The 26,083-nt window shown below is 38.0% G+C and overlaps 1 protein-coding gene across 1 annotated transcript in view; it reads left to right on the top strand.

Annotated features, from left to right (window-relative positions):
* NBAS (NBAS subunit of NRZ tethering complex) overlaps positions 1 to 20,501 on the top strand; it is a 189,876-nt gene extending 169,375 nt beyond the window's left edge. The window contains exons 50-52 of the mRNA XM_086631399.1: positions 4,205 to 4,349; positions 10,664 to 10,792; positions 19,830 to 20,501. Coding sequence (XP_086487525.1) covers positions 4,205 to 4,349; positions 10,664 to 10,792; positions 19,830 to 20,105 — 550 coding nt within the window. The 3' untranslated portion in view covers positions 20,106 to 20,501. The remainder of the gene's footprint in view (positions 1 to 4,204; positions 4,350 to 10,663; positions 10,793 to 19,829) is intronic.
* Positions 20,502 to 26,083: the final 5,582 nt, after the last annotated feature.

Genomic DNA, 26,083 nt, shown 5'->3' with positions numbered 1-26,083 from the left:
GTTGTATTGGCTTAGTCAAATATATTTTGGAGTTCTGTGTTTGTTTTTTTTTATTCCTTGGGGTGCTTTGGTTTTTTGTTCTGTTTTTTTAACAAGTCTGAAGAACAAGCATTAAGTACTTGTTATAAGGACTTAACCTAAATTTAAATCTAGGCCATGTAATTACACATTTTATATAAAACTAAAATGTGCATTTCTTTCTTTTGTCTACAGAAATGGTATATTTGGTGTGTAGAAACGTTCTCAAATTTTGACTTTTATAATCAGTGTGCTGTCATTAAAATGAATTTCAGTGAACTAAAATCACCTGTCTTAACAGCTAATAGTGCTCTTGAAATGAATTTCTGTCCTCCTTCCACCCTCAGTCCCACCACCTCAACTGTGATTGGTTTTAAAACATAGGTGCAGCTCTCTTTTTTTATTCCTTGATATGAGACAGGATTAATATCATAAACTCTTGTCAGATTTATTCCTGTCCCCTCCACACCCCCCCAAATGCCTCTTGTTATATATAGCGTGCTGGAATAGTTTACATTTTTATTATTTTGGTTTTTATTGATTTGTATTATTTGACTTTGTAAATCCTGGAATTATTCACGGCAGCCAGGCAGCAGAGGCTGTGCTGTGAGTAGGAAGTCCAGCAACAATCAAAAAAATCTTTGGTACTTTCCACCTTTACCCGAACCTTCCCTTCTCTCCCTCCCTGTTGTCATTGACGGTCACTGTCATACGCACATCTCTACATCTCTGGGAAGGCTACTGCAAGCATGTTCTGTTCTGCTCTGTGGTCTTCTCTTCTCTTCTTGCATCGCTCATTCTTCCCTCTTCTGCCTCTGTTGCATATCTCCATGTTAACAGCATTCAAATATGCTTCCTAGCCTAAGGTGGTTTTTTTTTTATGTATATATGTATATGTTCCTGAAATTGTGTTCCTGAAAAATCTACCTTGATGACTGGGTTGGAGTAAGAAACAGGAACTGTTTTGTTATTGAGGTTTGCAACAATCTCAATTTAAAACAAGTTGTATTAAGAAATTATTGGGTGAAGAGGAAAACTGTGAGCAGTTAAGCCAATTAGTTAACCATATGTGTTAAGATTTTTGTTTAATATTTACTTACTTTTTCCTTCTCTGCTTCAGGAAAGGGTGGTTGTTGCTAACTGATTGTTTACTGCCAATGTGACGATATGTGCAGGATCTGGGGAATTTAAGTCTGAGTCATCTGAATACTAAGAATGTTGGTTCTCAGCCTAAAAGTAAATATCTAATATTTATAGTTGAATATAAAGCTAGAAAATACAATTTACATTCTGCAAAGGCTCAAAAGGAAGAAGTAAAAGAACTGAAGTCTAGGGTTTTTTTAGTAGCCTTTTTTTTTTTAAAGAATTTATGACCTATCTGTTCATGAAAAATCTGTTCTTTTTAATGTTTTCTTTCAGTTCTTGTATTTTAAAACACTCCAGCTAGAATAATGCTCGTTATTCACCTGCAGATATGATTCTCTTCATATCATAATATGATATGTTGACTGTGAGAAAACAGAGGAAGTAGCTCGGTTGTTTCAGTCAGCACTCAAAACCGTATACTTTTTAAAATTTTATTTTCATACCCTTGTTATGCATGCATGCTTTTCCGTCTGCGTGTCTTACATTCAGATGTCATTTTAAGCACTTCATAAAGATGGTTTTTTAAAAAATGATTGACAGTACCTGAAGCTCTGCAGTCCTTTGGAACTTGCTGCAAAAAGGCAGTTTTTTATATTTTTTTAAAATATTGATAAGGTGTTTTGGAAGTCAAAAAGACCAACTTTTAGCAACTCAATAGCTTAGTTCACCTTTCTGTTTTTAACTTAATCCAAAATTTCCCTCTTTTGACTCTGGGCGAAAAAAAAAAAAAAGCATTCATGCTGAGTTTTTGAAAGAATTACTTTTTTCATGTTCACTTCATGTTAGGAAGTAACTGAGGTTTTTTTAACCATAGCTGAACTAAGGTAAAATTCAGGCGAGAAGAAAACGGAATACTAGCTGTAGGTGTCAGATTTTTGGTAACTGAATCTTGTTTTTATATAGAGATGACAGACAATGAGTATTCGTTAATAGATCACACAAGTTATTTGAAGTAATTAAAAGGAATTATGTTGAGAAAAGCTTTATATGTTTAAAGTATATATATGATAATTTACTTAAATAACTAAACCTTGTGGCCTTGCATCTTTCTGATTATTTCTAACTTCTGTGTTTCGTAGTGTGATTTTTGTTTTCTTTTTCTAATGGGAAATTCTTACAAGTTTTCTTAATGTTCTCTGGAGGCAGCAGCTATAAAAATGGAAATTCATTATGACTCTCCATGCCTCTAAGCAAGAGATGGATCACATAGCAGGAGCTATCAATTTAACCAGTGTCAAAGATGGAGTTGCAGGGTTTTTTTCATCTTCTGACCTTACTGAGTGTTCATAGATTAAGTGCATCATGTTCTGCTTGTTGAATAAGCTGGCATCTTTGGGTTCGACCCATCAGGTTGGAAGGAGAGGAGAGGAGGAGCTCCGCTGTTCCCAGCCAGACTTGTGGTAGCCCTTTGCTCAGTGACCGTGACTAATGGAAATGCTCAATTAAGTTGTCAGAAGGAATAATGACTTCTGTTTAGTTTTCATTCAGAAATACCCACTCCTAGCATCTCTGTCTGGTTTTCATGTTAGGATATAATGTCAGCTTCATGTGGAGCTGGTTTTATTTGTTTACAGTGTGTACTTTGGAAAATGGAAGATGAGCAGGAGAGAGTTTTTATATATGAAATATTAGATATTGGTGGTTGTCCTCTCCAGAGTTGGCAGACCTATTGGTATACATCAGTCCAACATACAGACTCCATTTATGGTGATTTTAATGTGTTATTTTCAACAATAGCTACTAAATAATATATTTGAGAAGCAACACTGACAGCACTTTGCTACTCCTTCCCACATGTGCTGAGTGAGTATCTTAATTGACACTAAATTGTAAGACCAACCTGCCAAATTTGGTCTTGCTGTGATTTTTTTTGTTTGTTTTGTTTTTCTTTTTTTTCCCTTTTTTTTTTTTCTTCAAGCTAAAATGAAAAGTTACCCCTATCTTTGGGATGCTGATTAATGGCCAAAGAGATTGATAGGGTGGTTTTTAAGCCACCTTTTGTTCCTTCCTAAGTTTATGCACAGATGAACATACTGGTTGTGTTACTGTGGCTTAATATGATCACGATTTAAGCTGTGATTTTTCATGGTTTTGGCTCATTGTAGATGGGGATTGAAATGCAGTAACTTAATTCGCATTAGGAAAGTGGCAGTGTGGATGTGTTCCAGGGTTACGCTTCACGCTATCATTTAAAAGCGCTGGTCTGCTACCTGTTTCTGTCACATCCAGTCCTAGCAAGTACACCCATCACCAACAAAAGCAGCCAGGCATCTCCGTGAGCTAGCAAATAGCGGCTGTAGGCCAAGGAATGTTTCAGCCACAAAACTCTATAGTACACGTTGCCTTTGCCATCATGCATGATAAAATTTACTTGTATCTACTGTCTGCTGACTGCGTAATGGTGACACTGTGTGAAGTTCTGTGTGGAACATTTTAAATATATAAAACAAATGTGTCTACATCTATATCTACTAACAAGTACAGATGCATGTACTTTCACTCTTCTACCTTGTTTGAATGGGCTATAAAAAAAGTTTAGTTTGGATTGTACTTGTTGGACCTGAAAATTAAAATAAAAATCTTGGAAATGTTTTCTCCACTCAGAAGCAATAGACAGTTACTTGAGGGACAGATGCTGCTAGAATGTGATCAAAGCAGGCAAAATTAGGAATGCTGGATTCCTGTCACCCCTTGCTCGATACCATTCTGCTTGGGAAATCAGGCGGTATAAAGCCAGGAGAAGTTGTTCCTATGCTATTCCAATTTGATAAATCTTTATCTGGTACATGATTCCTCAGGGGTTATAATAGCACGTTATAATTCAAAGTACTTTAAACTTCTTTGTTGCATTGAAAGAATGATGGCATCAGGATAGTAACTTGTCTCAAAACTTTTTCCTCTCTCTTTCATGAGTTTGTACTCTACTTCACAAAAAAAAACCACAAACCCACCTGGGAAAAAAAAAACAAAGCTGCGTACAGAAAATGGTGGGGGTGTGTATATTTATATTCTATATACATCTCTGTGTTTTTCTGGGCAGATCATGCATGAATGATAATCCCTGGGTGAAACTGGGGACTGTTATGCTACAGAGATGCCCACCTGAGGAAAAGGAAAACACAGGAAATGAAATTTTGAAAATCTGCCGTTCTTTGTATGAGACAAAGCACATGCTCCCTGTTGAGGTAAGTTTTAACTTTGGGTATTGTGGATATGAGTCTTGTTTTGGCATCCCAGCTACAAGAAAGATGTTGCCATACTGAATCAAGCCTGAAGGAGATCTCACAATATGATCAGGGGGCTGGAGCACAATAAATGCAGAGAGGCTGAGAGAATTGACTTCATTCTGTCTTAAAAGAGATGACTGAGGGAGATCAAATTGCTGTCTCTAAATATGCGAATGAGGAAACATGTAGAGATGGAGCCAGCCTCTTCTCAGAGATGCTCAGTGATAGGACAAGAGGCAATAGAGACAAGTTACGTCATCAGAAACTCTGATTACATACAAGGAAAATGTTTTTCACCATTGAAGTGGTGAAACATTAGAATAAGTGGATGTCTGGAAGAGACACAGAATCTCTGTCCTTGGAAGTATTCAGAACTTGACTGGATCGTGTCATGGGCAACTTGATCTTGTTGGACTTGCTTTGAGTGGGGGCTAGTTGGATTAGCTGACCTTTAGAGATCTGTTCCAGTGTAAATTATTCTTTGAAGTATTTATAGAAAGGCTTTAATAATGTGTTGTCATTGGCATTAGTGTGGCAAAAGCTGTTAGTTAAATAATCAGTAATTTTCTCACCGATAAATGCATGAAGATACAGCGAGGAATCCTTGAAAAATGTATTGATGGAGAAAAAACCTAATACATAGATAATTGCTTTGTAATAATCATGATGTTCTGTCTTACTTAACTATGTATGCATACTTCAATAATTTCATACTTAAGAGATTCTTGTATTGAAGTGTTTTGTACGTAAACATTATATACTAATGAAGACAGATTTGAGAAATGCTTAATAAACTTCACACGACTTTAGTCATGTGCATATTTTTAGTAGGCTGATTAATCCCTTATAATCATCTTCATGCAATCACAGTCTGTTGCAGAAAACGACTGATGTTAAGACCAGAAGCAGAATAGAAATAGCTCATTCTGATTAAAATACAGACAAGTGGAATGTTGGGGTTTTTTTTAAATAGTCAAACAGACTGATCTGAGTCGAGTTCAAAATCTATGTAAAACATGGTTCCAGAAGATGTCAGTAAGCTGAAATGGTAAATACATCTATTAATTAATTCATTCCATCAAAAATTTTGGTGGAAGACAGGTTTCCCTATCCCTGGGACTGGCGTAAGTATAGGTAGCTTTTCTTTACAAGCCATTGAGTGGCACGTCATAGCTTGTAAACTTGTGATCTTATTCATGCACAGAAGGAGTCAAACTTTCAAAGTAGAATTTTCTAACTCACCTCAATGAAGCAGGAAGGCAAATCCCACCGAGGGTCGCTGTTGTACGGCAGTCAGTTTCCCAAGAGTTCTGCTTAAGACTGGGTCATGGTTTGCTCAGTTCTCTTAACTGAGTAAACTTTTTCTGGAATTCCATAACAAGTCCTTATTTATACACAATTTTAGTATTGGATGGCAGCTTTGGTTGAAGGTGCCTGCCTTTTTTGAGCTACAGGATGCTGGAAGAGCCTTCTGTGTAGGTGTGAATATACAGATACAGTATGAAGATACGCTGGTCTTCAGAATAGCTTTACCAATGTAAAATACCTTTTTTTTTTATGACTAGAATGCTGTACAGGAACAAGAGTTGCACTAAAATGTGTAATAGTACAGTTACGTACAAACACAGGTTATGTTGCCTTAAGTCTCTGTGAAGAGGGGGATGACATGGATAAACTTAAGTAACTAATTTGTATGCACAGCCATGGTACTTAAGTGCACAAATTAGAGAGTTGAGAGTGCATGGCTGAATAAGATGAAAATCTGATTACTGACAGTTAACCTGTTTAGATGACTTCACATTTCAATAAATACACTGATTAAGAACAGAGACCTAGAATGATGTCCAAAGGTTGTGATGGAAAAAACGTTTAACTTCAAGTCATGATGGTCTAGAAATTAGAAAAGCTGTTTCTTTGGATGTAATCAGAAAGATTTCTCTGTTCATTTATTCCACCTACTGCTGGTCTCTCTAGTTTTTTACAGCCAGGTTCTTTTTTAATGTCTTTTAGGGAGTTGCATAGCTTTAATTTTCATATCTCTGTATGGTTGGTTTGTTTGTTTGTTTGCATTATTCAGGGGGTAGATTTTTTCCATTCCTCTTAGTCAAAATAAGCATAGTTTTATTTCCTTGGAATGCACATGTGTTTGGACTGTCTAACATCTCCTGCACTCACTGATTAATTTCTTTAGAAAGGGGCAAATCCTTCTCCCTTCAATAGCTGTTAAAGTGTGACTACTCTGACTATCTCATGTTTTTCTATCAACCTGTGGATCCTTTGTCAGTTAACATAAGCACCTAAATGAGAGAAAGCATCTAGTCTTTTATCTGTAATCACCCTGGGGTCCTGGTGGCCATAAGATGCTTATCTGCTAGAAAAATATAGCAGCCAGTTGATCTCTTTTTTCCTATTTCCGTAGCTAGTTGTTCCCATTTTTTATATAGGAGTTTGCTTTATAAGTTTTTCTTCATTCACAGTTGTCTCTGATAGATTTGTTCAGATAATTTTGAATTTAAATGCTGCCCTTCAGTCTGCTTTCAGCCTCTCCAGACACAAGCCTGCTTGTACTCATCCAGCCCTTCAAGCTGTCCATGAAAATACAGAATAATACTGAACCCAAAACACTTCCATGAAATCCATTTTATATGGCTCACTGGTGTTACAGTGAACCATTGATAGCTGCATAACTAGATAGAAGACAAAAGTTATCTTTCAGAAGTTTCAGCTGAATCATGGTAATCCAGATTCTGATGTAGGGCTTCCCTTGTCCCTCTCTCAGGTAGCATCATACCCCCTCTGATCTGCTTGGCAAGTTGTCCAGTCCCTGTGGGAAAAGGGATGGAGGCCACTCCAAGGCTTTGTAGGTTGGACCGCACTATCCAACACCTTATTTCCCTGGTGCCTCTGACAGTGTTTCATGTCATATTTTGAAAGTGTTGCTAAACTTAAAATATGCCGTAGTGATGGCCTTATTTATTACTACAGAACCTGTTGCAGGGACCTTTGGGAACAACTTTCTGTACAATGTTTTTGTTTTATCAGTGTATGTTTTGATGGTTTTCATGGACTTGGAGTGTGTCATAGGTCCATAGTACTTTTCCCCTTGCATGCCTGCTTTCTTCCATGTCTGAAAGACAGACTTTATTTTCTTTTCCAGTCTCCTGTAACCTGTCATGTTCTCAAGGGTGATGTCCCTTAACTTGATTTATATTATTTCTTTAGGTGTTCACAGGTGAATTTTTCAGCCCCAGAAATATCTTTTTTATTTGAGACTGAATTTTAAATGCTGAAGTCTCACCCATTATTATTGTCAATTGTTCATTTGCCTGAGATCTTTTAATAAGAATTGAAGCAAAAAAGATATTTAACACTTTGACTTTCTTAACTTTTTGTTACTCGCTTTTTCGTATTAGCATGTCATTAATCATGATGTTGTATCCTAAGTGTACCAGGAAACCAGAGGCAGTGGAGTCTTACCTTCTGAGAGAGATCAAGTGAAGAAGAGTGGATAAGAAGTACCCATTCTATGATTCTATGATCTCCATAAACCACTAGTGAGACTGGCATTAAAGTAAAACACCCTGTTAGCATAGTTGCTATGGAGGATGCTGAAAAATGAGAGGCAAAAAAGAAAACCTACAAAAATTAGTGCACAGATGAGAATACTTTGAAGTGGAAGACTGAAGGAGTGCAGTGTATGTATTAGCTTATCAGACATCAAGAGGGGAATGATTTTATTGTGCAGATATTTTTAGATGGAACAGAAGCTAATAAAACTCTCTTTTTGCAAAGAAAGATGTAATGAGAATCAATTGAGTTTAACTTATAGCGTTTCAAATTTTAGCATAAGGCATGATATTTTGACAGTAAGTAAAATTGATTGTTGGATTGTATACTTCTTCAAGAGAGATGATAAATTTTGTAGGCAAGAGTGAATATTCCTGCTAGACACGTTATCGCTCACAAAGTTAACTCAAGCCGTCTGACTGGTACCTACCTGAAATCTAATGACCTTTGGCTTCAAAGTCTGCTAATGTAAGATGAACAGGAGTTAATTGGATAGCTAAGCATGTGTTTTCTTAATGTGGAGGCCTTTATGCTTTTGTGGTGACCAAAGCAGATTGTCTTAGAACACATCCCATTGGAATGTGTAACCAGTACTAGAGTAAAATAGTGAGGCATCTAAGAAGAGAACAAAATGCTGGCATATCATCTGAGTTAAATGTTATTGCTTTGGAAACAGCAAATATCTGTATTATTGCATCTGCTTGCTAAGAGATACATTTTTTTCTGTATTTTAAAGTAGCTCGCTGAGACAGCAAACTCTGATTCAACCTCTACACATTTTGTATCCCTACCCTGTTGCTTTACAAATGTACAGTACATAGTTATGTTTTACAGTTTACTTAGTTTCCTTTTCTTCTTCCCACAACCCCAAACTATGATTTGAGGTTCTTTTAGAGAGCCTTTTTATAATTATGGGTCATTTCTTGTTGCACTACTTCTCCGGTTAGTTGAGAGCCTTTCAGGCAGAAGAAGTTACCAGGCATGGTAAAATTGCTGATTTGTTCAGGTTGTGTATCTTACGACTCTCAGAATTTATTTTTCTGATCATAAGTTGCATTTATTGCTGTGGATACACCTTTTCAAGAAAGGGCGACATATAGTGTGAAGCTTTCTTTGCATTCAGTAAGTTTGCTCGTATGCCAGGCATACTGCTCAAAGGAAATTCAGTGGAATATGAAATTATCAGAAGTTTAATAAGCATATGACTGATCAGGCAAAGTGTAATGTATTTATTTGATCATCTTATTACTTGATCTTACATCATACCTTTCACTGAAAACATCATCAGTAGCAGTACAGAACACGATTTTAGAGGAATAAGTCTGGGTGAGAGAACAAGCCTTGCCTCAGTGACTCCGAGCTCAGTGTGATAGAATATATCCTTCTAGGTGGTAGTGTTTCTTGAAGGTGTACGTTTAGAAAAGACTGAGCAACATGCAGCCAGAGAGCTCCCTGTGCCAGGCAAGGCCACGTGTCTCTGCCATACGTCACAATTGAAGCATTTAACATCTCTTCATCTTCAAATCATTTTTAGGCTTTTGGGTTCACAGCTACTAAAAACATGCTGCTGCTAAAAGTGTAGTTGTGTTTCGGTGATCAAATAGTTACACTTGTCATTAAGCTTCAAAAGATGTAAAAAAGAAAAAAAATTACTTGCATTCTTCCAACTTAATATTTAGCTGATGAGCTCCTTTGACAATTGCTCTCTAAATGTTGGAGTGAAACAGAGAGCACCTCTAAGAGCTGGATATCATTTTCAAGATGACTATCGTACCCAGAGCACTTAGTGTAAGTTTTCCTGGAATCTGGAATATGTCTGACGTTGTGCCTCATAGGGAAGCGGTTGTGACAAGTGACCAAAATTCTTGGAAATGACAAAAAGAGAACGGGAAGTTATAATTTGGTTTATAACAAAATTTGTTAGCCTAAGTGCTTTTTGATGTATCAATAAATAAATCACTACAATGTTGAGGAAAAACAAAAACACAAGTTACATGCAGGAGAATTTTAATTATTTAAGTATTTATTTTCAACAAAAGGCCAAGGTAGAGCTTTGGAAATGCACAGTAGATTGTTGTTTCTTTTATTCTAAAGATATTTCTCTGGCCAGCTTCTTCTTGCAGATGATTTATGATGCTAAATTTGTCCTATATCATAAAATATGAGAAATTAAATGAATGAAGAAAAATTAACATGCTATGCTTTAGTCGTGTGTAACGATTTGTATAAAATTTGGAAAGATTTTGCAACAGAGCTTTATGATGTTGAACTCTGGTATGTACTGTTATTTCCTCTTTATTTTGTTCCACTTTTATGATTGCATAATGGAGTTACAGAAACGTCACCGGTGTCTGTTAAGTTTCTTCCTGTACTTTGCAGTATTTCAGTAAGCTCAAGTATATTAGTCCCACAGAGAGCTGTGTTTGCTCTGTTGTTCTTTTAGTAAAATTCCAGGTTGTAACGATGATTCAGTAACTTCCTTGTCTCAAAGTAACAAATGTTGCACTTACAACCCTGTATTCTACATTTTAAAAAAAAAACTTGTCCTGCTAAGTTTCCAGAGGGTTATTTCCAAAAGGGAGTTAATTTGTTTTAAAAGTTTGGTTTTCATTTTCATTTGACATAGAATTTTCGTGAATTTTAGTGTGAACAATGATGTTAGTATATCCGGAGATCTCACTGAATGAGTTTACTTGTGTTTTCAGTGTATAAAAGAATTATGTTTGTTGCTGCTTAACCAGTCCCTCCTGCTGCCATCCCTGAAACTGCTGGTAGAAAGCAAAGATCAAGATCTTCATGCTGTGGCACTGGAGCAGATAACAGCTGTTGCTAAGGTATGAGTAGTTGAATTAACCACTTTTCAGAGTTTGAGGTAATAAATTAGCTCTTTTATGTTCATATGGTAAGCAGAGACTATTGAAACCCTTATCATTATTAAGATTTTCCGCAGCTATTGTGTCCACAGTGAGCAGTTAACGTAGGGCTGGTAAGATCTTTTATACATGCTTGAGGTGATTAAAACTCATAGCACTTTCATTAAATTACCTAGTATGCTATTTTAAGTCAGTGTGGTGGAACAGAAACTATTCTGTTATACGAAGTAGATTGTTATTTCTGTGTTCATATTCTAGCACTTTGGGATTTTTTTGTAATGATAATAGTACATCAGCTGAGTTAGCTTGGTTCTGACAAACTTGGCAGTCTGTTCATATACACGTGGAGAGCTGTTACACCACTGGTTTCGTTGTAGAAAGGTTAAAATGCAAGATGGTATGTTTGGGGACTTTCAGGGAATTCTAAACAGGTTTTATTCGATACTACAGTGAAGTGTCTGGAGAAAAAACTTCAATACTGTCTTTTTCTCTTTGGACAAGAACTGAAAGACATTACTGTATATTTTTCAATTGTTATATAAAGTTACATTACTCTTTTTGTCTTTTGTATTTGCTTTTCAGTTAAGAAGGAACACCTAAAAAGATGAAAGCTAGTCTCCTAGACAAAAGCATTATAACATCTTTTATCTTTTTCTCTGAAAACTGAGCTGAGTTTAAAACTTCTTCAAGCTCCTAATTGAGCTTGTGCATGTACAAACTGACTGTCTTGGATTTTATGTTAGCTGTGGTCTACAATCTAGCATTCTACCACAAAAGAGAAGGGAGGTATTGTCTGAGACCTTTGTATGAAAGGGAATGGCTTTCCTGTCTGGCTGAATTAACTGCATTGAATGTTTCCAGAATTAGAATATTTAGGTAAGAAAACCACATCTTTAATATTTCCAAATTCTGGACCGTATCTTAGGGAGTTCTTGGTTGTGTATTACAATATAAGTAATAATTGATGATAAATTTCCCATATGCTAGTTCAAAATGAAACTGCCCATAAGGAAACATATGGAACTGTGTATATCTTTTTAAAATAAGCATCAACAAAACACAAAAGCCTTAAAAGTGTTATTTGTAGGAATTCAGATTGATATTATAACTTTTTTCTGTGACACACAAAGTAGGCAAACCTTCCCTCATTTCTGCAGGAGCCCTCTAGGGCAGCCTCTCTGCTCTAGTTGTATTAATTGCAACAAAGCTTCCAACAAAGGGTGCAATCCCGTCCCCTACTCTCACACCGTCCTCTGTTCCCTAGGAAAGATGTTCTGCATCCTGCTCTTCCCAGGATTTTCCCTTAAGTCTCCTCCTTATTTAATCCTCCTCATGTGCTGTGTCTTTCCTTCTTATGCTGCACATTGTATTCCAGCAGTTCCTCTTTTTGCATCCTTTGGATAGCTTGAGAAGGAGATAAATCCTTGCCCTTCAGGAGGACTCCAGAGGACAGCGGTGAAGACCTGTCAGCGAAGCAATAGATCTGGAAGCATATGCTCAATCTCAGATGTTGCTAATTTTCCTTCAAAAGGACTAGCTTTTTTAACGTGTTCTCTATGAACGTTTAAAATGGTTGCATAGAAGGTGGCAGGGCATATAATATGTAATACACATCTGCTTGTATCAAAATTCCAATGTCATATTTAGTATCCAGTATGAATTTGGAGTATTTCCTAATTGAGTTTTGCATTCTAAGCAAAGAACCACTGTTTTTTATAAAAGTGTTCCTATTCCCTTTTCTTTGTACAAATGAGCCACAAATTTTCTGAATTTTCCACTGTCATGGTTTAGGCCGCTCTGGCACTAAACTCCACACAGCTGCTCTCTTACTCCTCCCCTCAGTAAAGTGGAGAGGAGAAAAATATAATAAAAGGACTGAGGGTCGAGACAAGAACAGAGGGAACACCCATCAGCCATGGTCCCGGGCAAAACAGACTCGACTTGGGAACAAAACAATCCAATTTATTAACAGTTACTTGAGAGGATAAAGAGAAACAAAAGCCAGATCTTAAAAAAACAACACCTTCCCTCGCCTTTTCCTTTTCTTTCCGGCTCTACCTCCTCCCTCAGCGGCGCAGGGGGACAGCTCAGTTCATCCCATGTTGTTACTGCCGCTCCTTTCTTAGAAGAGGGGAGGAGTCCTTTCACCCTTTTCCCTGGCTGCAGTGGATCCCCTACTCACAAGGAAAATCCACAAACTTTTCCAGCGTGAGTCCTACCCGCAGGATGCAATCCTTCCCCATCGGATTGCTCCAGTGCGGGATTTTACCACAGTCTTGGATTCTTAGGGAGCTGTTGCCACTCACTCCGGTGTGGGTGGTCCTACAGACTTTAGATGCCTCTCTACCTTGTTGTGCGTCCCATGCTCCACAACCTCTCTCAGGCTCAGGTATCTCTTCTCTGACGTGGGCTCCTCCACGGGCTGCGAGTGGGTCTCTGCTCCACCCAGTCTGTCCTGGCTGCAGCGGGGCTGCCTGCCGTCTCACCAAAGGTTGCAGGGGAAACTCAGCTTTGGCATACCTCCTCCCATTCCATCTTCACTGACCTGGTGTCTCTGTGGCCGTTTCTCTCAGATCTCAGTCCTCTCTGGGTGAACTCTGCCCAGTGGGCACACCGGAAGCGGGGCGCTCCCCGAGTTCCCCAGCGGCTCCGCCGCCGCCATCCTCAGTGGGTGGTGCTGGCCCGGCGTGCGCAGCACCCGGCCAGGAGCCAGGAAGCGGGGGCAGCACCCTCCTCCCTTCTCTCCTCACTCCCAGGCAAAACACCTTTTCCGGTTCCTTTGTCCCAACTTAAATAGGGCATCGATTGGTTCAACCCCAGCCTGAGAGGGATGAGGGTCCGATCTGGGTCTGACCCGGTTCTGAAACCAGGGAAGTCGCAGGGAGCAAATCCCCTCTCTTGCCACCAGAACTCCTTCACGCAAACCCAGCATATCCACAAAATGTAATTTTATAAATGTTAACCACCAAAACAATAGTATATTCGTATTTCGATAGGGTTTTTTTTTACCACCTGCAATTTTAGTTTTTCTGTCTGTGAAGCAAGGGTTTTTTGTAACTGTTTTTAAACGAGATGATCTCATAGAAAAGCAATCGGGATCCGATATATGCATGCACTTTCTCATCTGTATGTTCTTGTTAACCTTTTAAAATTGACTTTTTTGTTAATACATGAAAGCTGCTGTGTAAGTGTCTAGCTCTGAAACTCGCCAGCAGGAATTTGTGTCCGTTTTATTTAACTGTTTTTAAAGCACAGTGCTGTGCAGTGGCGCTTTCTGAATAGCTGCTAATTGTATTGCTCTCTTAATTGACCTTTTCTGTCTAGTGTGATACGCCTTTCAATTTTCTACACTTTAGGTTGATTACATTATATTGAAGTTTTAGGGCCAGGAACTATATTATCTCCTTACTAATATAAAGTGCTTTGTACACCTGTTCATGGCTAAAATAATACTCTTTTTGACCTTCTTATGCAAGAGGCAGCTTGATAAGCTGTTTCTAATTTTTCCTTCTAAATTCAGTACTCATTTGAGCACATAGTTCTGTAAGAGCACTGCATAACCTAGAATTTCAAAGCATTTAGCTTTGGTCTAATGTTTCATCTTAAGTCAACGATAATTTAACTATGGCCTTCATTACATCAGGCATAGAGTTTATTCAGTACCTTGAATGTGACATTTCACTGGCAGCATTAGAAAAGCAACTAGTACAAAAGAGTACCATGCTGAATTTAAAAGCTGTTCTTACATTGTTTAGAAAACTAACTCTTACTCCTTGTTTTATATTCATCTCGTATGATTGCATTAGTTGGTGGTGTACCAAAAGTGCATATATTGCGTAGCTATGTCAGTGTTGTTTATTCACTATAATTTTGTATGCCTGTTTTTTGCTTTTTAAAACCCGTATTTGGACTGGTTTTTTGTAGAATTCTTAATGAATTTTCATAGGAAGCCCATTTCTGCTTACATTAAACAGGAAAAGGACAAATAACATCTGGCAAAGGGAAATCATAGCTATTGATTCCCTGACATAGTGCTAACACAGCTCACAAACATGGCTGTGAGAAAAATACAGCACTTGCTTGCTGATACGATGTATTAGTTAGCCATTTGTTGTATGTTGCTGACAGCTTTATGGATGTTTACAGTTAAGGATGATGCTGAAGTGCTGATACTAGGAATTGTGTAGCTTTTGCTTGTAATAAAACAACCAAGATTTTGTGTAAGCTTTTTGGAAATTGCAGACCTCTCTTTTTATTGTGTATCTTTTTATAAACTGCCACTTGTCTTTTTTGGATAACAGAAATAACTATTCTTCCTCTGTGTTGTGTGGTGTGTGAATAATTTTAAAAATCAGTTTACTTAAATAAGTTTATTACTGCCAGTAGGCCTTAGAGTTTGTCGGTACGAGTCAGATTGTTTTTTGAGAATAATTTCAGTGTTGTCTGTTCAGTTGGTTGTCTTTCAAAGATTAAGACTGATTTTTATACTTCCAACAGAGCAGGTAAATATTCCATTGCCTGTTGGTAGTTACATTGTTAAAACAGCTAACAAATGGGAATTAATATAATCAGTGCAAATATTTCTTCAACCAAGGCTTTAATAGAAACTGGGACTCAAAAATGTTTTCTGTTAATCTGAAGTAATAACTTAGCTCAGTTTACATACTGTACTTTCAATAATGACGTACTGAGACTACCTCTGCAACATGATTTATTGAAAAATGTAATACGAAAAATCATAAAGAATGTGTGAAATAATGGAAGCTCCAGTGTTCTCCAGTGTCTTATGCCATTTATGGCTACTCACTTGGCGTGGTTTAACTTCTAAAAGAAATGTTGTTAAATTATGTGTATATAAGCTAACAGTGATTATGGTAAAATATCTCTCTCTAGTTTATTTGTCTAGGGTTTTTTAATATCTCTCTGTCTTCTTCTCCCTTTATTTATTTGCCCTATAGCTATAGACTCCATTTAGGAGTAAAATGAAAGGCATTTTTACCTCCAGTAGCATTGGAGAGTTAATACTCTGGGAAATAGCAAGTTCAGTTCTTTTCTGCTTTATGTCATCAGAAGCTCTTATCCCTCCATTAGTATCCATATTTCATAACACATAGATTTTATAATGCATAAGTTATGGGTGAAATATTGCCTTATTGCTAATACCAGAACCTCTAGACACCTGCACAAATAATGCTGACAGGGAATTGCCGAGACCCTGACTTGCCCCTTAGTTAGGCAAAAGATACCAACTGACCTGCTCTTGCTTATCTGAAATTCTCACAGCAGGAGAGATTATTTTTTTTTTGGATACGCAGCATCATAGCAAGTATAGGTGCAATGTCCATGTAGGCTCTACTAGCAAGTGGAAAAAATACTGGATGCTACTATGTGTCCTTGGTTTTGGAGAGCAGATCCACAAAATTCTTGCATTCATGGTTGCATGAATTTATGGAGGCCTCAGTGATGTATCAGTAAAGCCTTCTAGATGCCTCAAGTTCCTCTTCTGAGTCCATCAGAAGGCACCTGTGGCAAAACTGATCTTCCTCCACCGATTTCACACAAGAGCTTTCTTAAAATTTGCAGGCTCCCTGTCTCTGTTTTTGCCCAGGGGACCTGCTGCCTTGGCGGAGCTGAGTGCCTCAAGCCTGAGCCCATTTGCAGTTCCTAACGTTAGTTTGCTGATGGCACAGCCCCAGGCAGGCGTGCTTAACCCTTACTAATTATGCACTGACAGCACCGAGTTCAGTGCAAGACACAAACTGCCATTCTGAGTCAGAAATACAGCCGTCAGCGCAGGGGTGAGCACAGGCTGTACAACTGCTTCATGTTCGGATCCTTCGCCAAGGGCCTTAGAGAAACAGCCTGAATCCCACGTCCTCTCTAAGAGCAGTGCTTAGTAGTCTGGGATAAGGCTTCTCCCAGCCTGCTGAAGATGTGCAGAAAGAGGTTAGGATTTGTGGAAACAGAATGCAAGTAGATCCTCACTTCCGTTGATGGAAACTTTTCCATTTGTAGATGCAGATCCGTTTATAAATCCTGCATTAAAGAGACATTTCATAAAATATATAAGCCCTGTTTGAAGCAGAGTGCTGTAGAATTGCTTCAGTGGAAATTATGAGTGCATCTGTTGCAATTCTGTTGCTATTCTGTCTCGCTTTCTAGATGGATATGCATGTCTCTAGCAGAGAAAGGTATTGATCATCACAGCCTAAAGGAGAGAGCTAGTCATCAGAGGTACCACTTGATTCCTACATCTTGAATGTAGATTTCAGACAATGCCTAAATAGATACGTAAGTCAAGGAAAATAAGTCATTATTTCCTCTCCTTAGCACAATTATCTCCGTTAGTTCTTCTACTTGTCCACGTGTGCATTGTGTGTAGGCACCACATTAAATCTGCTTTGTCAAATCCTACTGAAGGATACAAAAAAATATTTTCCCATTTAAGCCTTCCTGAAGTAACAGGTTTTACACTAATGAAAAATTTAACACCCTCAGCATGGAAGTCTAGATAGGCATAATGATTTTTCTCCATTGTATATACACTGAGTTTGTCATTATTGTCATTTATAGTTTATTCACATGTTCACACAATATGGAAAGTGATTTTGTAGTCATTTGTGCAGAAGCTACCTGCACCTCTGAGACTTGCTGAAACTGCAGTCAGCTGCATCCCATATCACTGGAACAGTGTTTCTGGGATCAACTAGATACTTTGCTGGAACCAGTGTTTTAAGATTTAGTTAGGATCTTGGGATAGGAAGGACTCTGCATATGCAGGCAGATCAGAAGTGACTCATTAATAAGATCCTAACCTGCTGTGTGCCCAGAAGCACTGACTTTTTAACAGTAGGATAGTAAGGTTGCTTTTCAGTAATTGTCTTGTTGGATTTTGCTCTGTTGTTTACAAGTCTTGTCAAAAAAATGATTTTAAAAAAGAAAATACAGGGCCGTTTAGAGACTTAGTGGCTACTGTAGGCTAATGTTTGGTGTGCATGCTGGAAGTATATACTTGCAGCCAATCTGTGCTAATTTAAACGTTTCAAATTTGATTGACATCATTGACAAACAAAAATAACCCTTAAGGTTATTTTGAATTAATATTTTTTAAAAGGCAAAAGTTTGAGGATCAAAAGTCCATCTGGAGCAGTATCCCGGCTCCAACAGAGGGAAGAATTACAGGGCTAGCAAACAGTAAGGATAGGGAAAATGCGTGGGCTTTTTTTTCTGAGATATTACTCTCCAAACTTCCAAGTATTTTCAGCAGTGTGTATTTGTGTACTAAGTAACTGCCAGTGGTTTTCTTCAACAGTTTTGGCCTGGTTGTCCTTAAATTTGGATGAGCTTTTACAGTCTGCAGTATCATTTGCCAGAGAGTTCAACAGTGTAAAAAAAACCCAGCTATTTCCTTTTATTTACTCTGAATCTGAATCTACTAGATTGGTTTGTCTGTAAATTGGAGAGACATGGACTTGACAGATGAACCATTCGATGGTCGCACTCAAAGAGTTGTGGTCAACAACCTGATGTCCAAGTGGAGGCCAGTGACGAGTGGTGTTCCTCAGGAGTTGATATTGGGGCCAGTGCTGTTTAACATCTTTGTCAGTGACATAGACAGTGGGATCCTTTGCTGACGACACCAAGCTGTGGAAACTTCATGGGACAGAGAATTGGGTTATAAGTAAAAGTGCCTGTTGCAGTGTGCTTGTATGGGCAGTGGTGTGGGCAAGGGATGGATGCAGCCCATTGCACATGAACATGAGGAAGCAAAGCTATGCACTGTTTTAGCTTGAATTAAAATGAAGAGACAAGGAAGCTTTAAATAGTGTCCTGAAAAGAATCAGGGTTCAGTGTTTATTTATACTAATTAGATTTAACATTGCTTAATTTCAACTGTCAAGTGTCAGTGCCAAATCTCTTGGTATATAGTAGTCGCGTCATGTGGTCATACAACAGTAGTAGTTGAATTAGTCTTCAAGGGTACCAAATCACTGGATCACAGGATCTTTATTACTCGCTGGTACCTTGGTACCAGCCACGTATGATAGCACATCATTTTTATGGAACGTGAAAGAGAGGTTAAACAGACAGATTGTTTTAAACTGAGAAGTTGTTTTGTAAATGTAGCAAAATCTGATTAGTTTATTTGTAACTTGATAAGATGCAGTCTTTGAAAACTGACTATCGTCTACCCATTCTTTGGCTGGTTTTTTTTTTCAGTTGTATCTATTTGTTTTATTGCACTTCTTGAAGTGGTAAGACGCTTAAGCTGATTAAGACAACACTGCATTTCAAGGTACCTAGGAAAGGCATCACAAAATTAACTGAAATAGAATTTAATGCATTCCGTAGTGTTTTTTGTAAAGCTACAGACAAGATTTTCAAGAGAATATCTGCTCTTGCATATCAAGTCACCACATTTTTCTAAGGCATCAAAGATGTCTCAGAGGTAGCAGCTCTGTACTTCAAATCTTTCAAAATAGAAGTTGTATTCTTCTGAAAATATAATCTTTGCTGTGAGTGCTGAAACTCTGGAAAATATGGTTGAGTCTGAGAATGTTGCCTGTTATATTAATAGATGAAATGTAACATATCACACTAATAAAAATTACCAACATTTAATATATTCTGCTCTGACCTGTCTCGGAGTGTCATTTTTGGTATGGAGGTAGATGGTGTGGTCCATTCTGCACTAGGGCTGAGAACCTGTGAAAAGTCTATAAAGCTCTTCATGTAATCCTAGCCAGGTTGTTAAATGTCCTTATTCCTTAACTTTGTACAGGTCAGATGTTTGTATTAACGTGATAGAAAGTATTAAAGATACACCTTTGCATATTCTAACATAAGCAAAGTATGTATCCCTGTTGTCAATCCATACAGAATACCCATCTGGCTTTCAAGGTCACTCTGTGCAGTTATGACAGCCACGACATGTTTTGGTTGATGAATGTATCTGGTAATTAATCTTTAATTACCTCAGATTTTTCTTTCTTCACAGGTTGATGATTCTAGCTGTGATGCTGAAATACTTTCCTTGCTCCTCAATGCCAAGTTAGTGGTGAAGTGCATATCCACTGCCTTCTATCCTCGCCTTATTGACCACTTACTGGCTAACCAGGGAGAAGGAGGCTGGGATGTAGAGGAAATAGCGAAACAACTTAAAGAAGCAGGTTTCAACGCAGAGGCTGGGTCCCTCTTGATGTCTCATCGAGGGACTCATCCTGCACTCAGGACTTTTACGACTGCCCTCCAGACTATTCAGCATTGGATCTAAAAATGTTGGATTTATGCATTTGTCTGCCTTTTTACTGGAGATCTTACACAGAAGGGAGAAATTGTTGTTCTAGTGAAGTAACAAAGTCAGTTATTACCTGCATTTTGTAGAAAATACAAACAGCACAGTTACAGTGACTTAACATATACTTGTAATAGTTTAAAAAAATGTTTGGTGTGGACCATATCATTCTGTTACATGACTAGCAAGCATTGAATCTGATGGTCCTTTTCAGATCAGAGAAAAGTGTTAAATGATTACACTCTGTGACATACAAACGAAACATTAGTAAGATGACAGATTATATACTATTTGTCTTAATTTCTGTAAGTAATTTACTCTTGTCATAGCGTAAAACTAATGTAAAAATATAATTGTAAAGGTATATGGAGGAAAAAAAATTCACAATGAAGAGTAATTTCTGAGAATTTCAAAACTTTAAAATTTGGTATTGTGCAATGTTGCTGCCACAGCTTTTGTTTGCGATAAGTAAAATATTTTGCATTTATTGTAGTCTCTCTTCTTTCTTCCTTTTAGACAGATAAATATTTTCTTTCTTCAGACCCTTTTTCTGAAATTACTGTCTCTCCTTAGTGATGTTTATTCATAAGGACAAGCCAAACTTTTCTTTGCTTGCAGACAGTTCTAGTCTTTGAGGTATTTTTCTCCACAATTTGAGAAAGCCCATCTCAAATCCTAAACATTTGTTGATACCTTTTGTGAATGCACTTTCAAAGTATTTTACTTACATTTTTCCTGAGTTCTGAAAAGTTACATAAGTGTATTTATTTCCAAATGTCTTTGTCTTAATAAGGTGAAGTATTTCTGATTGTTTTCAGAGTTGGTTGTTTGTTTTTTTTTTTAACAAGGGGACTGTCTGTTTATTTCACTGCATTACCAGAAGTGTTTGATGTTTCCATGTGTTTATAGGAATTTGTTGTTAAAATTAATCTGTAAATCTTTTGCCTAATCTTGTATTCAGATCTAATTTTGATGTAATCATGTACAGAAGCATTACACACTATAGCATCCATAGGGTAATACAGGTTGGAAGCAGTCTCCGGAGGTGATGCAGTCAAACCTCTTCCTCAAGGCAGGGTTCTTTTATTGTTGGAACAGGTTGCTCAGGGCTATATTCAGTTAGGTTTTGAAAGCCTCCAAGGATGAATGCCCCACTGCTTGGCCATCCCCATGTTGAGAAGCTTTTTACATTTATCTTCTTGTTTGAACCTTTCTCATTTTAGCTTCCGCCAGTTGTCTTCCATCTTCCCACCATGCATACTGCAAAGAGCTTGGCTCCATCATCTTGATAACCTGCTTGTAGGTGTTGTATCCCCCTGTAGCCTTCCCTCCTCAAAACAAACAAAACCCAAAAGAACACTCAGTTCTAGTGTGGTGATTGCAGTTCATAGGTAATTTAGCTGTCTGTACCATGCCTTCAGTACAGACACTGGTGATGGATTCCATTGACACTGGTTATATTCAGTCAAAATTTGGCAACAGAGAGATCCAATTCAGGTGCAGTTGCTCTATGCTTCAGTAATAACACTCTTATCTGAGCTTTCTGCTTTTTGGGATAGCCAGCCCCTTCATTACACAGTATAGTAACAAGCTGACTATTATTGAGACAGTAAGTTCTAAAATTCTCCTTTTTCCTAAATGTCAGCCTAAATCATAAAGAAGGAAGAAGAGTGGATAAAAAGCTTGAAGTAGCTGTTTCATAACAAATTTGTATTACTGAGTTCTTTCCGAGACTTAAGGATTTAGAAATGGGTGATGACATTTTGTGGAACCAAAACTGACTCTTTTTAACATTGTCTTTGACTTAGGAACAGCTTTGTTTTATCAGCCTTTACTGACTGTGAAAATTGTTCAGATGTTAGCCTTATTTCCTATCTTACGTGGGATTCTCAGGGAGATTTTTAACAATGCTTTAATTCTTTGGATTGTTAACTTATTCTTTATGCTTGTTGGTCCCAGCTGTGCTTCAGGAAGGTTATCCCACCTGTATGGTGGGATATGGACATACATATCACATTCAAATTGGTATAATTCAGCTATATTGCCTTAATTCTGTTCTCTTGTGTTAGAAGTCTCAAGAATCCCAGACAAGTAAAGCAACATATATTGGAACTGAAAAGAAAAGAAAGGAAAAACTTAAAAAAGGTAATGTAGCTGGAAATCAGTAGATGCAGGCAAACCACAAGATATACCTCCAGCAAGAAAACTTCGGATTATTCTGTAGAAGATATTTCTGTACTTCACGATGGAGCTTTTTGGTCTGTCTGCGTGTTTTGTTCTCAGGTCAGTAAGCTCAGTGCTAGATTTTCATTCAGCATCATGAAAAGTTTCTGTTTAGTGTCACTTTAGAACTGACCTGTAGATAAAGCTCTAATGAGTGTTACTGATCTTCTGTCCATTTTCCGTTTCACTGGCATTACAAATCCATGAAGAATGTTTTCCTTGCAGCCAGGACTACTCCTGATTTAATCTGTATTCCAAACTTCTATGTATAAGGAACGGTTTTAGTATACACATCCAAAATGATCAGCCTACATTAGTGTATGTTCCAAATAAAGTTTAAGTAAAAAAAAAGGTGAAAGAAGATGCACATAACAAGGATATGTATATCCCACTGCCAGCCCTTTAGCATCTTCTGTACAGCAGGATAATGCTTGTGGCTCTGAGAGTGACCAAGATACACTAGCAACTGTCATTGTATTGCTTTGGGTGGGTTTTTTGGTTGGTTGGTTGGTTTGGTTTGGTTTGTTTTTTTCTTTTTTTTCTGGAGGAGGAAGGGTTTTTAAGGTTAAAAAATTCACCTTGGTATTATTAATAGTACTTAAGACCAAAAAAAAACCCAAAACAACTATCACAAAAGAGCTGAACTGGCACTTGAGACTGTTCACTTTCATCAGTTTGTTTGATTTGCAGCTGGGATCTGTTCAGATCTGATGGGGTTTTTTTTACCAAAAACAAGACCCTGTTCTAGAGATGCTTGTGCTTCCAAAAGTAGATGAATTTTAAAGAGTTCAGTTGTGTCTCCAGGAGCAATACATCCTAGTGCAATTAATCCTCTTTGCCTGAAAAACACCGATAGCATTTGCTTCTTTGAGGAGCTTTTTGCTGCATGGTAGATGTACCAAAGCAGGAAATATATCACCTTTCTCTTGGATAAGTAGAACCAGAGATTAGGGAAGAAAGATCATAACTCACAATTTCTGGAAATAGCAAGTGGATACAGTACATCATTGCAACAGATGCAGAGTAGACACTTTTGTATTTATAAACAGTGCAATTCGATGAGTGGGGAGGCTACATCTGATTCAGATATTTTCCTTGTATAATGATTCTTTCTGTGATTTATTGGTTTTGACATTCTGCACTGTGAAAAGACGCTTTGAGAGAATGGCCATAGAATATGGATACCTTCATCATATGGGTAAGAATTCCTACACTTGCAAAAACACAATCATTTTCCAAGTTTCTTGTATTTACCTCTACTTCCTCTTCAAATCCCAGCAAACTGGGCAAGTATTCTGTGCAAGGTCAGATTTCACTAAATGGTATGCAGACGGTCGCTGTGCCCCTGTTACCCACAAAACAGGGTGCTAAGTGTCTCCTTGGGTGGTTTGCTCCTGAGAACAGTGGTGAGTCACCGCCCAGCTGGCTCCTCCTAAAGATTGCGTTGCCTATGCAGCAGCAGAGGATCACAGTAGACCATGTAGGAGCTGAAGATTTTACCTTTCATCTGTCAGCAGGTCAGTACCAAACAAGGAGGCTGTAGATGAAGAGCAAATCCAAGGGCAGGGCAACATCAAAACAGCCACAGCAACTGAAGTAAGTGAAAAAGGGGGCCAAGGCAAGGAATTCCCTAGGGTCATATTTCACTGCAAAACACACAGCAAGTAACATCTAACACCTTGCTGGCTTATCCTACTGATTGATGATAGAGCTTCTGGAGGAAGGGAATGAACACAAAACTAGAAGTGTTCCACCTTCAAATCGATTTATTATTGTAGCATTGCCTACCATGTCTGCTATATTTCCTACTTAAAAATTTCTGAGTTCCTAAATTCTAGTATTTTTCAAAAAGAGTGCACATTTTCAGTAAAACCCCAAGACTTGTCTCACTTCAAGGTTGTATGACTTGATCTATATGCCCAGCTTGTCATAAACTTATCTATCAGGAGAGCCATGTCCATTATTTATGTGTTTTCATCTTTCATTTGTTTTCAAGTGATGACTCTACTTCTTATATCAGAAAAAAAACCTGAAAAATTAAATCACTGTTCACCCCTCTGTTTTTACAGACTTCTAATACACCCAGTGTTAGTTGTATCTTTTCCAACCTCTTGAATCCTAGCATACTTAGTTATTTCTTGATACCCTTTGGTCAGCCTCTTTATTTAGCTCTGTATCTCTTTCAGTATATTTTTTGAGACATGGAAGGGAGGAGCAGAGCCATGCCTTGTATCAAACGTTGCAGACACACCAAAGGTTCATCTAGTGGTATAAAAGCGTTTTTCATTTTGATTATTTAACTGTTACTGAGCACTTGAGGTAGTGTATGTGAAGGATTATTTGATTTGACTCTGAGTTCTCTTTACACATTGACAGCAGTCATCTGAGATTGCGTTACTTTATATGTTTTTTACCATTTATTCTAAGAACATTTTTCTCATGTACATCATCATAGTTACAGATTGAAGTCTGTTTACCAGTTGATGACCGAGACAGTATGTTTCACAAAGACTTTCAACAGTTTCTCATCCAGCCCTCGTTCTTTCTCCAAAACTTGTCTTCATCAGCGCTCTTTGACACCTCTATCGTTGGTCGCCTTTTGTAGACAGAGAAAATAGTAAACCTGAGTCTCTTTAGCAACTGCCTGCACTTGAAAACAGCTAGCTGACTTTGCTGAAGATGAGGCATACATATAAAAGCAGAAGAGTAGATAAAGGTCCTGTGGATGGTCAGAAACAGGTGCTCTCTTTTAGCTTGGTTAAATCCACTGCTGATGTGGTTCCATTCTCCACAAAAGCTGAGTGCCTTAAACTTTCATGTTTGTCCTCAGTGATGCTCTGTTGCTCTATGTAGAGATGAAGTACTGAGTTTCACGAGTAAATGAGCATCCCATCGTAGAGCAGGAAGACTTTAGCAACAGATGTACAGAGTCTTATCTTTCCTTAGTGCTTAGGAGAGTTACTTTTTAACTCCAACCAGTATCTTCAGTAAGTAATTATAACAGCACAGACTATAGGGAAAAAAATGCCTCTCTAAACCTGACTACCGTGACATTCAGAAACATGAAAACCTTATTTGCTTTGATTTCTTCTTATAGTAATAAATTTCATATGTCAGGCTTTTTCACTTGCTTTGGGATTGGCTAACAAAGAGGATGGCTCGGTGCTCATGTTAATGACTGTGCTATTTGAACAAAGCGGGGTATTTTATCATGTTGACTGAACCTTCATAGGAAACATAAGCTGTGCAAACAGAAGATAAAGTCTGGGGTTTGTCCAGCTCAGTCATAGCTAGGTCTGAAAACCTGGTCAGCATTTCTACCTGAAAATAGAGACTGTTTTCTGAAGCTTCCTGGGAAGGGATGGCAGAGACCCCAACAGCTTCCCTGTTGCACAGCCATGTCATTTCCAAATTCCAGCTTCCTATATCGCTTATCAATACCAGATACATGACAGTTAGTGGAAATTTTTAAGTCATAGAATGATTTGGGTTGGAAGGGACCTTAAAGATCATCTAGTTCCAACCCCCCGCCATGGGCAGGGACACCTTCCCCTAGATCAGGTTGCTCAAAGCCTAATCCAACCTGGTCTTGAACACTTCCAGGGATGGGGCATCTACAAGTTTTCTGGGCAACCTGTTCCAGTGCCTCACCACCCTCGGAGTGAAGATTTTCTTCTTTATATCTAATCTAAATTTGCCCTCTTTCAGTTTTTCAGCCATTACACCTTGTCCCA

Source organism: Tauraco erythrolophus, chromosome 2, assembly GCF_009769465.1.
Source record: "Tauraco erythrolophus isolate bTauEry1 chromosome 2, bTauEry1.pri, whole genome shotgun sequence".
Lineage (NCBI taxonomy): Eukaryota > Metazoa > Chordata > Aves > Musophagiformes > Musophagidae > Tauraco > Tauraco erythrolophus.
This window is presented reverse-complemented; position numbering and strand designations above follow the sequence as displayed.